The 18,089-nt window shown below is 31.2% G+C and overlaps 1 protein-coding gene and 2 pseudogenes across 1 annotated transcript; 1 reads left to right on the top strand and 2 right to left on the bottom strand.

Moving 5' to 3' along the window:
- Nucleotides 1-4: 4 nt before the first annotated feature.
- Nucleotides 5-2,359, bottom strand: LOC114191376 (annotated as a pseudogene).
- A 9,221-nt stretch (nt 2,360-11,580) lies between these two features.
- LOC114192698 lies at nt 11,581-14,133 on the top strand. The gene is made up of 6 exons (XM_028082483.1): nt 11,581-11,639; nt 11,856-12,053; nt 12,695-12,839; nt 13,034-13,359; nt 13,444-13,588; nt 13,690-14,133. The coding sequence occupies exons 2-6, from the start codon at nt 11,881-11,883 to the stop codon at nt 13,927-13,929; spliced, it is 1,029 nt and encodes a 342-aa protein (XP_027938284.1). The 5' UTR covers nt 11,581-11,639; nt 11,856-11,880; the 3' UTR covers nt 13,930-14,133.
- Nucleotides 14,134-15,077: 944 nt separating this feature from the next.
- LOC114191372 lies at nt 15,078-17,425 on the bottom strand (annotated as a pseudogene).
- Between the last annotated feature and the right edge of the window lie 664 nt (nt 17,426-18,089).

The following is an 18,089-nucleotide window of genomic DNA, read 5'->3' as shown; positions in this document are numbered from 1 at the left end:
AAAATCAAACTCTCACATTTGGTGAACGACCAACAACATTTGTGCAGCAGAGTCTGGCGTAATCAACAAGATTACAGTATCTTGGAAATGCATTAGCAAACATTTTGTGAGATTTCAACTGTGAATTTATGTTCACTGCGCTCCTTGTTATTATAGCTTTCCTGTCAAATTCAAATGTGAATGTTAATCGTCAAACCAATAAAACAAATTACCTAATTAGTAACATGGTACAACTCACAAGCATGTATACCTAATGATTCTAACCATAGCAAGATAACTATCACAAACCACGCCAAATAGCGCAATGCTATAAGGCTTTTTCGTGCATGGTTTTCCATTAGAAATTTCCTTTGATTGATTTTCTTCTTTTGTGTCATGTAATCTCTCCCAGTAATTTTCGGTGACCGTCCCATCTTCAGCTACTTTATACCCTACTCCCATTTGGTATTGGTATTCGTGAATATTTCTTGCCATCGCAATAGTCTGCTTTATAAATGACTCACATGATAAGGTATCATTCATGATCACATCCCGACCCTCATTTAGAGCTGTCACAAGCTTAGATAATGCAACATGAGTGGAAGATTGATGCATCTGTTCAAATTTTGAGTAAAATTAACTAATAAGAAAATCTAACATATCTCGATCATTTTGTAATAGCTAATTAAATTAAAAATAAAATTTATATGAACATGAAAGTTCTTAACATGCAAGTGTTCACACATAAACATACCAATTCAGCAGTTTGGAGCATGTCATCATGGTGAACTCTTGAATTAAGGGCCATATATATGATTTCAGTCTCACTAAAGACATTTGTCTCAACAACTATCACAGCATTTGTAGCTTCTCGAGACCAAAGTGCTCTGTCAAAGCCGTTTGATAGGTATAAATAATTTTACTTCAATATTGAAACTAAGTTAGAACATAAAATTTAATTCGTACTTCAACATTGAATTTAGATTGTTGTGATCCTATATATTCTATAACAAGATAAACATCAATCAAATTAATTTATACGGTGAATGAACTAGTGAGATCCATCCTCTATATCATTATCGTATTTACGTGTCAAATACTTGGATTGGTATCTTGTAAATCTTGTGTTTTCATCATCATCTTACTTTTTATTATTTTGCAAAACTATTAGTGTCAAAGAATGATAATAAGTTGAGTGATAATACCCTTTGAGAACATTTTCAAGGACACAACTCTTTCCGGCTCCCATGCCACCCCCTATAAGTAGTAAAATCGGACTCCTCTCGCTGGGTATAACCTCATCCATGTCACCATTTTTTGCTTTCATCTTTCTGTCGAAGTATACAACCTTCTTGTCACCTGAATATTCTTGTTTTCTCTTTCAAACCTTTGTTTTCTGTGAACACCACACCATAATATAGCCAAACAAATATTTAATATATGTATACTAAGAAATATATATCATTAAAACTTTGAAAACTTTTAGCTCCATCACACTATCGTGACATTAATTTGAACTATATTAGAAAATATTGTACAAGTTAAGGAAAATATAATTTTACCTCATAGCTGCCAATATAATTTTCTTGAACTTTTTCGTATGTCCAGACTCAACACTTAAAGCCTATATATATATATAGATATTAAGTTAGGATTCACGTATAATTTACTTTGGAAGGGTGACATCAACTTTATTATTAACTCATAATTTGTTCACGAACTTTATATATATTTTTTAAAAGAAAAAAAAAATATATTGGTGAACGAACAAGGTAAGATAAGATAAATACCAAATTAATGACATGTGTGACTTGATTCCAGTGAAATGCTAAATAACTGTTAACGCATCTCTCAAACTCATCCATGAGATTCATATATAAAGAATAAGCGTTGCTCCCGTTGACACTACAAATGTATTCATAGATATTTTCATCACATTCTTTGGATCTTCTCAAAAGGTCTTGGGCCAATATACATAATACTGGAACCTCACTAGCATCTTTAAATCCAATCTGTCTTGCTGCAGCCACATCAACTAAATAAGATAGTGAAAACATTATACAACATATATTATAGACACTGAAAAAGTGCATGAAGATTTAATATAAAAAGAATAAAATAATAAATTTATAAGTTATATAATGTGACAAGGAGTTAGATAAAGTGAAAAAACAGATATATAATAGACTATATATGTACATAAAATCATGATATATGTGTATTTTCCTTTTAGCTTATTTCATTGGAGAGAACAGAAAGATTGAAAGTCACAGATTAAACATCATATACCAACGTAGTGGGAGAACTTTTCAATCTCTATAAGACGGTTAGATTTCGTCTTTTTTAGCAGTGGAATCAACTTCTTCTGCTCTCTCACCATCCTCGCTCGTGGTAGGAAGATTGAGGCTGTGACGACAATTAACCCGGCGAAGGAGACACCTAAAACATGTAATAACTTCATTTTCTTTAAAACTCGAATCATAGCTATTGGTTTAGGTTTACAAATGCGGGAGGCGGAAGAATCTATCAATTTGTTGTTTTTATAACTAATGTGTTGTAGTTCCCTGCTTTTTCTTTTTTCTTTTTTTTTTATAAAAATCTAAAACTTAACAAATCACGACTTTCAGATCTCAATCAGTTAAGGCATGACAATTAAGGACCACGAATTATCCTTTAAATAATGTATCCTTCACTTCGAGCCACATGTTATAATAAAAACATAAAAGAGGTGTAATCAAAAAACATTAGAAACAGGAAATTATCACACTTATCAAGGATTTTACTAGCACTCAAGTCTCATTCTTGTGCAAAGACTCCTCTTTTCATCTAGGGGCAGAATCCACTTGTTATCCTTAGCAAAACATAAACAAATAATAGACTATTAGACTATTATGTTACAAGACTGTAAATGAATATTACACTTCAACAATATTATACTACAGGAGTCTTATATATCTGCATTGCAATTTCAGACTTTGATACATAATAAATATAAATACTCATTAAACATTAACTTAATTTTTAATTCACAATAATAAATGTGTTAAAAGTTTTAAATAATGACAAATACAAGATTATACCATTAAGACATAATAAATATAAATAGTAATTAAACATTAAAAAAAACTTTAATTTACAAATAATTTTTTTTGTTAAAAGTTTGAAATAATGACAAATCAAAATATTATAACATTAACATATAATAAATATAAATACTAATTAAACATTATTCAAATTTTTAATTCACTAACTAAAAATTGTCTTTATTTTGAAATTTAAATAATACTAATTAAAAATTATGATTTTTCTTTCATTAAAACACACATGTATGTTATTTCATCCGCATATTATTATAATTAATATTAATTGAATTAGTTAGTGAAGATTTACTATCAATAAATTGATGCATATTATATTTCGATTAGGAAGTAAAAAATGGTGTGCATGCAAAGATGTCAGTGGCTCCCTTAGAGGAAAACGTGGGACTGACCGATACGCTGGTTCTTTTGCAGGTTCCTCTGAAAAAACAAAACAAAACGAAGTTATTGTCCTCTTTCCACAGAAAAATCAAAATCGTGCAAAAATGTTATTTCTCTCTCAGCCTGTTCTAATGTTTATAATTATTGTACTCCTCTGCACCACAAAATAGGCTCTACATGTATATAATCAAAGCTTCAGCCCTCCTTACCGAGAAAATGATGTTCTCTGGGTTAAGGGTTTTATGTTGTAGTTGTAGTACTGCGCTGAGCCTCTGCTATGATTTCCATTTCTTTGCAGTCGACAGAATTTTTTTTTCTGAGATTATTTAGAGATTCACGTTTTTGGTAAGTCACGCCTGAATCAAAACTTTGAATATTTCAATAGAACTGCTTACCTGAATGTAATGTTTTTTTCTGCCATAGTTGTTAATCCATTGGTACTAACATCTCCAAATTCCTACTTTTAAAATTCAGGTAGTTCTAGATTGTTCTCATAATTATAGGAATTATTAGTTCATGCAGTAGTTTATAGGATTTTTATTTTCTTTACCTTTCTAGAAATTTATATCATTATTCAAAATACCTCTTATAATGACGAGAATGAAACTTCTTCCAACCGGTGACACGAATTCCCTTGATATAATTTTTTGTTCAACAGCTCAGCTGTAAGTTTATCTCCGAAGCTCTCATCCCACCTTTGTACTAATTTGTAATGCATGTGATATAGTTAATAATTTCTATAATTATTTTAACGTATATTAATGAAACTAAAAGTTCTAAAAATATGATAATAAAGTTTGAATTTAAAATAAATTTTAATTAAAAAGTTTTTAAAATATGATGTCTTCTTAATATACTTTTTTAAGGTCTTCAAACAACTTTTACAGATTTCTAATCAAATTTTCTATTTAAGATGGAAACAAAATCTGAGAATAAAGTAATAAAAAAATTTAATGAAAATATGTGAACAATAAAAATTAATAATAATAAAATTAAAATATGATATACAAAAATAAATAAATAATGATATAATGATATAATTAATAAAATAAAAATAAAGTAAATAATAAAATATTAGAAGTAATACTTCATTTAAATTTGTAATACACTTATATTAAGTTTATAAATAATTTCAATAACTGTTTTACTAAAATGTGAAAGTTATAAATTCTTTAAATTTTTAAAGATATAAAACTATTTATTGATTTCAATTTCAATTTTTTTTTTAAATTAATATTTATATCGTCAACTTTGAAATTCTAAATATACGGTTACAAAGTGTTTGAATTTGAAATTTGAAATCTAAAAAAAGTATAAAAATATGTTAACAAAAAGTTGAATTCGAAATTCAAAATAATGAAACTTTTTTTATGGCAACTACCGTATATTTTTTCTGAATTAAGTACTCATATTTTTTTTTAAATAAACTTTATATGGTTCATTCTCTCGTATTAACGTGTTATATTTTTATGTAATACATTTCAATTTGTAATACTTTTGTTTTGTTTTTAATTATTATATTTCTTTTTATGTTTTCTTGATTTATCAGTGTTTTTTTTTTTTTTTTTTTTTTTTTTTTTTTTTTTTTTTTTTTTATTTTTTTATTTTATTTGTTATCATTGTTATGAATCACATTAACATTTTTAATATTTGTGGTAATGATCATGCCTTTCCATTCTTTTCCCGAATCATTCATCGAGATTCGTGGTTGTTATCTGTTTTACGTTCAGTTTATTGGCTTGAACAAATTTCACATTTATGCCTATACATTCTTCTTTATTTATATTATGTACTTCATGTTAGTATAATTGGTTAAAGAAAGGAAGGTTTATAGAGCTTTAGACTTTTTCCGATGAAGACTCGACATATAAATAATACAAAAATCACTTTATACTGATTTACTCAACTCAGATGTTATGTGTAATTCTTCTTTAAGACAAAGCTTGAAATGTTCCATTAATAAAATAAATTAATTGACTACAACAAGTACGTCAAGTAAATTATTGAACGTAAATTATGTAAGTAATTGAACTTCTTCTTCTTTTAATAGTTTGTAAAAAAAAGAAACTTAAAAAATAATGTACGATTTATGTTAATTTAAGTAACATCCATTGCGACAAAATCAATTTTAACACATTTTTTTTCTTATATTAACAAATGGTGGACGGAAGACAAAAGTATCAGAGAAATGTCAGTTTTGCTGCTTTCGTAATTGTACCTTCAAACGGCTGCGGCTTTTCTTTTCCATTTTCTTTTTTACAAGTTCTAAACTTTAGCAAATCACTATCTCCATATCTTTGTGACACAGAGAGGACAAAGACAGTTTGGAAGAAGAAATAAAAAGCAAGAAGACAAGACGCAGGTTGCGTTTTAGACAAAGAAAATAATAGAAGGGTTGGAGCGGAGAAGGAGAAGGGAACGCCAGGAGCTTCAAGCTTCAAACACGGAAAAGGTGTGACCTTTCATTTCCAGCTCATAATATTTTTTCATTTTTTCTCATTACTTGGTTATGTGTTATGAAACTCTCGAACTTTCTCGTGCTCTCTTGCAGTCCACCACTGTGGTTCGTGTCTCGTTCTGTGTTTCGCGTTCTCACCGGTTCAGTAGCAGCAATCCAGGAGCTTCAAGCTTCAAACACGGAAAAGGTGTGACCTTTCATTTCCAGTTCATAATATTTTTTCATTTTTTCTCATTACTTGGTTATGTGTTATGAAACTCTCGAACTTTCTCGTGCTCTCTTGCAGTCCACCACTGTGGTTCGTGTCTCGTTCTGTGTTTCGCGTTCTCACCGGTTCATTAGCAGCAATTTCCTTCACACTAGTTCGGTTCACGTACTTGCTACATTCTTCAAAATTTATATCATAATCTCTAAGTTCCTTTTGCTTGATTATACTGTATGTAAAAAAATTGAATGAAAATTTTAGTTTGAAATCCATGTTATAAAGATAGAATGAAGGCTACTCTGTATCATATTTGAAAGTTTAATTGATATTTAATATTAATTAATATATGTTGGATTCTCTAAGTTTTTCCTATCACATTACAGTTTAATCGGAGAAGGTTGTTTGAGTGAAGTTTCATTAAGTTGCCTAGTGAAAACTTGGGAGAAAATAGAAGTAACATTCAAGAGTTGTGAACCTGCAACAAAGGTGAGTTATGAAGTTAGCATTTTGTCTTGCTCATGTTCAATTTAAATTTTAATTAAATGTTGATGGAACCTAGATTTAAAAGGACAAGAACAATGGATGGTTGTACACACGTAAAAAATTGTTCCGAGAAATGATTAACATGAAAAAGAATAGAAAATTGTCAATTTAAAAGTTGATCTTATATAAACACTTTTTTTATTTCTATTTAGAAAGTTCTATACTCATGACTTGAAATTAAAAGTGTAAATATTTGCTTGATAGATAGTTGCTATTTAATATTAATTAAAATATATATTGGATTCTCCCTTTTACAGTTTATTTGGAGAAGGTTGTTTGTGAGGTTTCACTAAGTTGCAATAGAGGTGAGTTATTGAGTTAACATTTTATCTTATTCATGTTCAATTTATATTTTAATTAAATGTTGTGTTTTGAAGATTGGTTTCACTCTTTATGTGTTAATTATATGTTATTACCTAATATTTGATTACATAATAAAATTTTACATGTTATTTCATTTCATTTTTGATATTGTTAGGCTCTTATTTACGTAAAATTTTAAAATAAATTATTGACTTTTAGGTTGTAGTAATTTTGCATACATATACTAATTTTAATAACATTTAAAAAATGTTTTTAAAAGCTAAAAAAATGTTGTCCTTTGCAAAGACAACATTTATACACATGTTATGTATAGTGCATGTTACCAAAAGGTTTTAGCAACATTTTTATGTACTTTTAGTATCATTTATAAAAATGTTACTAGGTAGCATCTTTACTAACACTAAAAAAATGTTGCCAATTTAAATTTTTTGTAACACTTAACAAATGTTACCTATACATTTTCTAACATTTAAAAAAAAATGTTAGCTATGTATTTGCTAATATTTAAATAATGTTACCAATTATCTTATTTTGTAAGAATTAAAAAATGTTAAGAATTGCCTTTTTTTTACATTTTAAAATTGTTCCTAATTTATCTATTTAGAAATAAGAAATATCAAATACCACCATAACTAAAAATGGCAACATCTAATATACATTTCAATCTTAATTATGCACTGCACAGTTCTTGTAAATATAAAACCAAATACCAAGTTCCATCCTTTGTTAACTTTAATTTAAATACAAATATTTACTTTTGTAAAAATCTTAGTGAGTAGTTTAGAAGGACCAATCACTCTTCACTAAGAATGTCACGAGTGGAATGAAAAAGTTTCTCAACTTTATGTAGTACAATTATGACAAATAAAACCTAGATGCGGGGAGGGAATTGACAATTGCAGCAGTCAAACTGGCAGACGTGTAAACACAAATAATAGGAAATGGTGTAGTGTGGGTGGGAGGAATCTTGGGGAAGTGAAGAAAGGTGTCTTTGGGTCATAAAACTCAATCTGCATTCTTTAGAGTAAAAAGCTTTTGACAATTTTGTATCTATTCACTCCATAAATTCACCTAGAATTAATTAATAAGGTCATGGAACTTTAAATTTGACTCTATTTTCTTGCTTTTAGCTTGCAAAAATAAAGAAATGATGAAACAGATGCTATAATTGCACTAAAGGAACCCACATGGGCATAATCTTGTTAGTGAAACCCACATAGGCACCATTGCCAAAGAACCATTGAGATACTTCCCTTATATGTTTAGATGGGCCTTTTAAGTTTCATCCTGCATAAGGTTTAAATATGATATATAGAGTAGAATGGGACTTGTACTTCCCATCCACCAAAGAGTGGGCCAGTTAGTGCCATTCCTTTCGTGAACCTAGTGCCTTAAAAGGTTCCATATTGTGGTTTTTTTTTATACCAATGGTCACAAAGAAAACAAGACTAAAGATCTCTACCAAAATGATTGGCAAGCAAAAGACACAAAAAATAAGTGCAAGTAAAAAAACACCAATACTTGGCTGAGAGCAACTCACCAATGAAGAAAGTTACAGCATGTGATTCTTTGTGTTGGCTTGGTCTAAGGTATTTCATGGCCTATCTTCAGTTTTCCTCAACAAAATTTTTTATTAACAGTTCCTCAACTTTGTCTGCCAACTTCATCTACTAACTTCACCACCTGTCATTTGAGTAATAAGCAAACAAAGCCAAGCTAGTTCAAAAAGTTAAAGAAATCTTTGTGCAAGTGACAGACAACTATATCTAATTTTTATTTTGCATGCTTCAAGGTCATCTAGTGGTACACAAATGAAACATACGATTATTTGCCACTTGAGATTGTTGGTGACCATTCATGTGCAAGCATAACTTGTGGCCAAACTCTTGACATGATTTGATATGGTATCACACATATTTTTATCAGTCTATTTGATGGAACTCAAATATTTTACTAGGAAGCACTTTTAGTGTATGTTTGCCTGAGATTTACCTTATCTAAGCTATTGAAATAGGAACTCTCAACCACTTTGAGATAAATGGGAAGAATTTGTTTTTCTGTGACCTGAAAAACCACAGAGAAATGTTTTGTACTGTTTATTTAGTACAACATAGTTGAAACCCCATTTGTAGCATCAACTTTGAAGCCTCTAATTCACTTTACCTTATCAAACTTCTTCAGAATCTTTATAAATGCAAGCATGTTCAAGTTCTTGAAAATTGGACAAAACATAAGATTTTTCATATTAAATGTTATACTTCTATTAAGTTTATTAAACAAACATGCCTGAAAAACAAGTTTTTTTTTTTTTACTTGTAAACTTTTAGATATCCTAGGCCTTTGTAGAGCTCAATGAAACCTCCTTTGATCATCTTTTCAGCATGGTGCAAATTAGTTTTGTTCAGGGGGATGTTTCCACCTTCTGGACGGTGTGGTCAAGGGAATGTTTATCCTCAGATTCTTCCCTTGGAAGTTGATCACATGGCTAGAAAGTGTTCTTAATTTACCGTCTTCTCTTTTCATTTGCAAAGACTTGGCAAGTTCTTCTGCACCAGGGGAATCTAAAAATGGAGCTTCAATTTTCTCCAATTCATCTGTGCTTGTTGTGTCTTGCAGTTCTTCTTGTTGTGGTCTGCTCCTAAAAGAGTCCTCCTCTGTTTCCAATGAACAAAGTTTTAGACACACATAATTACACGTAGCATCCAAAAGTATATACTCTATAGCTTTACCCTTACTACTACCTACAAGATACAAATTTGCACCATTCTTGAAAAACCATTGCACTGATAATGGCATGTACATGTCATATGGATGAAAGTATATAATGGGACCATAATGTTGAACAAGTGCAAGAATCTGGTTCTGATTTTGCATCACATGCAAGGAAGAATCAAGATTTTTTAGGCTTGCTATATCCACCACTTGTTCAGAATTAAAGTAGGCACTACCATAGCAGAATGTCCCAACAAACACACATCTAGCTAACATACCCCTATCACAGGGTTTTGTATTCCCAACCTGAAATGCATTTTTTGCATATTTTGACTTTATAGTTAGTGATAGATCTTTAGAATCGCAAGTTTATACAAAGAACAAATACTCGAGTTAAAATCTACCATTAAACATCATGAACGTCTGCTGGCATTACACTTTGTAACAAGAAAGAGGTGTGTGAAAAACAACACTACCTTATTTTACTAACAATGTTGGCCAAATCCGGAAGGCAAGTGGAACACCTTCAACAAATCTCCATACCTCTCCCGTATCCCTAACAAGCACAAGTTAATTGATTACACCAAATGAATTGAAAGTAAAAATGTTTCCTATTTCGAAACTTGTTGTTCGTCGAAACATAAGTTGAAACAGCGAGAGTGGAAATTAGAAACTCACCACCAAAATGGATTGATGAGCAGAATTTTCAAATTCAACCATATTCCGAAGGAGGAGGCACCAACGAAGCAACAAGTAGCGATCGTGCATGTGCTTCCTGGCAACGACGCCAACGAGAGCCTCAACAAGAAGTTGGAAAAGAAGCTCGTATTGGAAGAGCCAGTTCAACAAAAAGCATAGCTTGGTCACCATGCTTGATCTTCAACACCAAATCCTGCAAACACAAAACACAACGTAACGAAGAGAAATCGGAATCCAAAATAAATAAATTGAAAAGGAGAAATTAAATACGTTGTCGATGATTGGAAAGAGTTGGTCGAGGGAAGAATTATTGGTTGAAGCGTCGATAACGTAGTTGTGAAAGAACAACACCAAATCCATCTGAATCTTTGCAGTATTTCACCATCTGAGTCTCTATTTCGATCGCTAAACGATTTGCTACCGATTTTTGGTCATTTAGCGACCAAAATGGGTGATCACTAAAACACATTTTTTTTTGTAGTGTTTTTTCATTTTCTCATTACTTGAGACAGTTTTACAGGAAATGAAGTTGTCAGATGTTCTAATTGTTTCCGCCGGTTTAATTGTCGCCGCTGCCGCTTTCTCGTACCTCCAGAGTGGTGGGAAAGAAAGAGAGAAAAAGAAGGTCGTTCCTAAGAAGAAATCTGGAAAAACAGAAGGCTTTTCTCACTATGTTGGTAAGTTTGTTTTGGGTTCTCAATTCCTTTAACCTACATGGTAATGTTTTTTATATGGTGTTATTCATTTGTAGCAAGACAACTGGGATTTCAAGACGCGGAAGAAGTTCCACATTTATGCTCGTTGGTCCAAGACTATTTGAAAAGAAGCGAGGAGTGTGATGGGAGAATCTATGAGTATATTTCTCATTCCAACGGAGAAAACATAGATTCCCTATATATAAAGCTTGTAGATGAAATTGAAAAATGCATCCTAAGCTATTTTTCATTCAACTGGAATGAAGCTCCATCTATTATTAATCAAGTATAAATCTTAGCTCCTCTTAGTATTTATTTATCCGTATGTTTTTTCCTTACATTCTTACTTAAGACTGGTTGGGAATTTTATTTTGCTTTGCTATCATGCAATGATAATCTGAAATTTCATATTAAATCTCCAAATACAGTCATATATATTTTAAACTTACTATATTAATTATTCCATTGATGGGTTGATTGCAGGCTTTAAGCGTGAAGTCTCCCCCTATAAGAAAGCTGAGGGAAATTATCTTGGCAGCTACAAGGTAAAATTTTATTTTCTTTAATCCTTGCATTATTTGTAAAATAGCATCTCATAATATTGTTAAACTAAAAGTTTTTGAAATTTTAAGAACATATGTTTCTAAATATGTGAGAAATGCAGAGAAATGCATTATGTAATCATGTAAGAGAATACATATTAATCTAAATATTTGTTGTACTTAATACTTTGCTAATATGCTAATACGGTGTGTCTACAGGAAAATACGGTTTGAAAGAGTTATTATGAGTTTGCGAGTAACCAGAGTATTCTCTACCTTAGTAGAAGAAATGAAAGCACTGCAGTGTAATCAAGAAATGGTGCCCGCGAACTTACCTGAGAGGAGTCCAGTATTGCTGTTTCTGGGAGGTGGCATGGGGGCTGGAAAAAGCACCATCCGTGAAGCCATCCTGAAGGAGTAACTCTCAACCTATTGAATTATTACACTATAATATTATTAAAATATATGATGATTATCTGTTGATTGTTTTATAAAATTTATCTCAATACAAAATAATAAAAAAAATGATGGGTAAGAATAACAAGTAAAATGATGATGCAACGATCCAATAATAGCACATCAAATAATTAGTTATATTACTGAATGATTTTTTTAGACATATAGTAAATGCTTTTTTAGTGCTAATTCTTTTATCATTAGCTATAAGCATAGGTGAGAATTATTACAAGATTGTAAATAAAATCCACTTAGGCAGTTACTTCCTGCACCCTCCCATATTTAGTCATAAATATAGCCATCTATTACTGTCCACCGGTTTATCCATAACATATCAAAAGTAAACACTTGTATTGCTGCTGAATACTTTTCTTTCTTGAGGCATGTAGTAGACTCTTTTGTTATAATATAAAATCTGTTAGCTCTGAGAAATTGTGAGAGCTACAACATTATAAATAGAATTTATTATATAATATTCAAATATGAAAAGAATTCTTTCTTAATTACAACCTACTTTATAAATTTGAATAAGATTATTTATATTTATATAATGACTTTACTTTATAAATTTGATTATTTATACTTATATACTGGCTTTGCAGAGCATTCTGGTCACAAATAGCTACCAATGCTGTGATAGTTGAGGCAGATGCTTTTAAAGAAAAAGATGACATATATAAGGCTCTTAATTCCACCACCGTTCAGTTGGGTCGTGATCATAATGAGGGGCTGGAAAGTGCTGAAACGGTATGCGAAGACTTTCAATTTGTATTTGTACTTTTTTTAACTTATGACTATTGTGTATGCACATATTTTAAAAGTTTATGTTGAGTAAATTTTTTTTTTAATTTAAATATTATGAAATATGTGAGATAGGTTAGATCTTCTTTCTTATTTATAATTAATAACAGTTTTATGTTTATCAAATATGATCTGAACAGGTGCATGAGTTTTCTACCCGTGCTGCATCATCTCTCCTCGTGACAGCGCTAAATGAAGGTCGAGATGTAATCATGGACAGTACCTTGTCATGGGAACCATTTGTAAAACAGACCATTACTATGGCAAGAAATGTTCACAGATGCAAATATAGAATGGGGGAAGGCTATAAAGAGAATGAAGATGGGACTGTCATTGAGAATTATTGGGTTGAAGATGAACACGGGGAAACTCCTCCAACAGGAGAATCAAACACTCGACAACCTTACAGGATTGAGTTAGTGGGCGTGGTTTGTGATAGCTATATTGCTATAGTGAGAGGCATTAGGTATATACATATTTACTAAGTTACTCATTAAGCAATTGATTTTGTATATTTGACGACTAACGTTTCATATTGGAATTTTGACAGGAGAGCTATTGCGACAGGAAGAGCAGTAAGGGTGAATGCGCAACTAAAATCTCATCAAAGATTTGCCCGTGCATTTCCAAAATATTGTGAGCTTGTCGATAATGCCAGGCTTTATTTTACAAATGCTATCGATCATCCACCAAAGGTAAATTTTAATAATTTTATTTTAACAATTTTAGTTATAATGTGAAAATTTGGTTTTATTGTGCCAAATGTCATGAAAATAACTTTTAGAATACATTGCAGCTCATAGGATGGAAAGATGGTGTTGAAGATTTACTGGTGCATCCTCGAGATTTTAAATGCATGGAGAGGATAGCCAATTTGAATGTTAAGGCTGATTGCATCTATAACCTCTACAAGGAACCAAACACCGTCATGGAATCCGGTTCCATTTGGAGTGAAATAATTTTGGCACCTTCAAGAATAGAAGACCAAAAAGAATTGAGGAAGGCTATTGAGAAATCAGAGAAATATGATGGCTAAATACCTCAAGTTATTGGAGCTCAATAGCATTTATCTATCAAGACTGTTGGGTTTCAATGGTGAAGGATGCCGGTAATCTAGAATTAATATGACACCAGAACAAGAACAAGAACAGTGCAATTTTCTTTACTTAGTTATTGGATATTAAAGTACTTACCAGATTCTCTGTTCTGAACTTTTAACAAGTTGACATGCCGCAGTTGTTTTACTACTCTCATTATTTTTTTCTTGTGATGCTCTCTAAGTTTTCACCGCTTCACATCTGCTCTGATTTATTATTATTATTATTATTATTATTATTATTATTATGAGCAGTGATGAGATGATGCTCTCAATCTTTGCTGATAAAAATTTATTTCCTCCGCATAAGACCACTCCTTGGTTTCTGTAGCCAGAAACAATCCAATCATCCAATATATGTCCTTACAACCTACCAAAGTTTATTTTGAGTACATGTTAATATATGTTGGCACGCTGGCAGCAAAAGTTTTTGACCCACACCATTCAACAGAAAGATAATAGGAAGCATGCAATTTTCGTAAGATGTATGTGTATTTTTTTGTTCGTATGAAATTCTCTGGAATCGAATTATTCCACAGGTCACTTTATACATGGTCGATGACTACGAACATGGTTATGCTAGAGGGGATATTACTGATTTTGAGGATCTTTAATCTATAAAGCTAATAAGCTGCATCAAATAATTTACTTGTGGATTTTAGCATGAAAAGAATACAATAATCTTCCCTGTCTTAAATCCATACTACTAACAGATACCAAACTAAACTTCAAAACCTATAGTGATAGTTGAATACTACTCATTACACAATAATTTGGTTATATTTTTTGAATGATTTTTCTATTTTTTTAATGGACTCCCTCAAATCCTTTTTATCACTTTTCCTTGAGGGTGATAGAACAACAATCTTACTCCAAAGAGAATGAGGTTCCATTATGGGGTTGGGTTCCTTGTGAAGTTCGTAGACGGAATCAGCTTCAGCATTCAAATCGGCTAACACTTTTAAGCATTTGTAATTTTTAATACACGTCCCCCATCGATCCTCATTCTCGAATATGCTCCTTATAGTCTGTTATGTATTACAAACAAGTTATTATTTCCATGACATTTTGATATTCACAAAGTAAAATCAAACTCTCACATTTGGTGAACGACCAACAACATTTGTGCATAAGAGTCTGGCGTAATCAACAAGATTACAATATCTTGGAAATGCATTAGCAAACATTTTGTGAGATTTCAACTGTGAATTTATGTTCACTGCACTCCTTGTTATTATAGCTTTCCTGTCAAATTCAAATGTGAATGTTAATCGTCAAACCAATAAAACAAATTACCTAATTAGTAACATGGTACAACTCACAAGCATGTATACCTAATGATTCTAACCATAGCAAGATAACTATCACAAACCACGCCAAATAGCGCAATGCTATAAGGCTTTTTCGTGCATGGTTTTCCATTAGAAATTTCCTTTGATTGATTTTCTTCTTTTGTGTCATGTAATCTCTCCCAGTAATTTTCGGTGACCGTCCCATCTTCAGCTACTTTATACCCTACTCCCATTTGGTATTGGTATTCGTGAATATTTCTTGCCATCGCAATAGTCTGCTTTATAAATGACTCACATGATAAGGTATCATTCATGATCACATCCCGACCCTCATTTAGAGCTGTCACAAGCTTAGATAATGCAACATGAGTGGAAGATTGATGCATCTGTTCAAATTTTGAGTAAAATTAACTAATAAGAAAATCTAACATATCTCGATCATTTTGTAATAGCTAATTAAATTAAAAATAAAATTTATATGAACATGAAAGTTCTTAACATGCAAGTGTTCACACATAAACATACCAATTCAGCAGTTTGGAGCATGTCATCATGGTGAACTCTTGAATTAAGGGCCATATATATGATTTCAGTCTCACTAAAGACATTTGTCTCAACAACTATCACAGCATTTGTAGCTTCTCGAGACCAAAGTGCTCTGTCAAAGCCGTTTGATAGGTATAAATAATTTTACTTCAATATTGAAACTAAGTTAGAACATAAAATTTAATTCGTACTTCAACATTGAATTTAGATTGTTGTGATCCTATATATTCTATAACAAGATAAACATCAATCAAATTAATTTATACGGTGAATGAACTAGTGAGATCCATCCTCTATATCATCATCGTATTTACGTGTCAAATACTTGGATTGGTATCTTGTATATCTTGTGTTTTCATCATCATCTTACTTCTTATTATTTTGCAAAACTATTAGTGTCAAAGAAGGATAATAAGTTGAGTGATAATACCCTTTGAGAACATTTTCAAGGACACAACTCTTTCCGGCTCCCATGCCACCCCCTATAAGTAGTAAAATCGGACTCCTCTCGCTGGGTATAACCTCATCCATGTCACCATTTTTTGCTTTCATCTCTTCTGTCGAAGTATACAACCTTCTTGTCACCTGAATATTCTTGTTTTCTCTTTCAAACCTTTGTTTTCTGTGAACACCACACCATAATATAGCCAAACAAATATTTAATATATGTATACTAAGAAATATATATCATTAAAACTTTGAAAACTTTTAGCTCCATCACACTATCGTGACATTAATTTGAACTATATTAGAAAATATTGTACAAGTTAAGGAAAATATAATTTTACCTCATAGCTGCCAATATAATTTTCTTGAACTTTTTCGTATGTCCAGACTCAACACTTAAAGCCTATATATATATAGATATTAAGTTAGGATTCACGTATAATTTACTTTGGAAGGGTGACATCAACTTTATTATTAACTCATAATTTGTTCACGAACTTTATATATATTTTTCAAAAGAAAAAAAAAATATTGGTGAACGAACAAGGTAAGATAAGATAAATACCAAATTAATGACATGTGTGACTTGATTCCAGTGAAATGCTAAATAACTGTTAACGCATCTCTCAAACTCATCCATGAGATTCATATATAAAGAATAAGCGTTGCTCCCGTTGACACTACAAATGTATTCATAGATATTTTCATCACATTCTTTGGATCTTCTCAAAAGGTCCTGGGCCAATATACATATGGAACCTCACTAGCATCTTTAAATCCAATCTGTCTTGCTGCAGCCACATCAACTAAATAAGATAGTGAAAACATTATACAACATATATTATAGACACTGAAAAAGTGCATGAAGATTTAATATAAAAAGAATAAAATAATAAATTTATAAGTTATATAATGTGACAAGGAGTTAGATAAAGTGAAAAAACAGATATATAATAGACTATATATGTACATAAAATCATGATATATGTGTATTTTCCTTTTAGCTTATTTCATTGGAGAGAACAGAAAGATTGAAAGTCACAGATTAAACATCATATACCAACGTAGTGGGAGAACTTTTCAATCTCTATAAGACGGTTAGATTTCGTCTTTTTTAGCAGTGGAATCAACTTCTTCTGCTCTCTCACCATCCTCGCTCGTGGTAGGAAGATTGAGGCTGTGACGACAATTAACCCGGCGAAGGAGACACCTAAAACATGTAATAACTTCATTTTCTTTAAAACTCGAATCATAGCTATTGGTTTAGGTTTACAAATGCGGGAGGCGGAAGAATCTATCAATTTTGTTGTTTTTATAACTAATGTGTTGTAGTTCCCTGCTTTTTCTTTTTCTTTTTTTTTTTATAAAAATCTAAATCTTAACAAATCACGACTTTCAGATCTCAATCAGTTAAGGCATGACAATTAAGGACCACGAATTATCCTTTAAATAATGTATCCTTCACTTCGAGCCACATGTTATAATAAAAACATAAAAGAGGTGTAATCAAAAAACATTAGAAACAGGAAATTATCACACTTATCAAGGATTTTACTAGCACTCAAGTCTCATTCTTGTGCAAAGACTCCTCTTTTCATCTAGGGGCAGAATCCACTTGTTATCCTTAGCAAAACATAAACAACTGCTTCAAATATCTAGTTGATTTAATCAACTTCACCACTTTTATGGCAACTAACGTATATTTTTTTCTCAATTTAAGTACTTATATTTTTTTAAAATAGACTTTATACTGTTCATTCTGTTACGTTCCATTTTATGTCATACATGTCAATTTGTAATATTTTTTTTTCTTTT

Source organism: Vigna unguiculata, chromosome 7 (genome assembly GCF_004118075.2).
Source record: "Vigna unguiculata cultivar IT97K-499-35 chromosome 7, ASM411807v1, whole genome shotgun sequence".
Taxonomy (NCBI): domain Eukaryota; kingdom Viridiplantae; phylum Streptophyta; class Magnoliopsida; order Fabales; family Fabaceae; genus Vigna; species Vigna unguiculata.
The sequence above is the reverse complement of the archived record's forward strand: the minus strand, read 5'-3'. Positions and strand labels throughout refer to the sequence as shown.

Bases quoted from the DNA above. Each gene is read 5' to 3' on its own strand.
- LOC114192698 (XM_028082483.1), top strand. From the start codon at position 11,881: ATGAGTTTGCGAGTAACCAGAGTATTCTCTACCTTAGTAGAAGAAATG. The intron at 12,840-13,033 runs GTATGCGAAGAC...TGATCTGAACAG, and splicing joins GGCTGGAAAGTGCTGAAACG to GTGCATGAGTTTTCTACCCG. The intron at 13,360-13,443 runs GTATATACATAT...GAATTTTGACAG, and splicing joins GCTATAGTGAGAGGCATTAG to GAGAGCTATTGCGACAGGAA.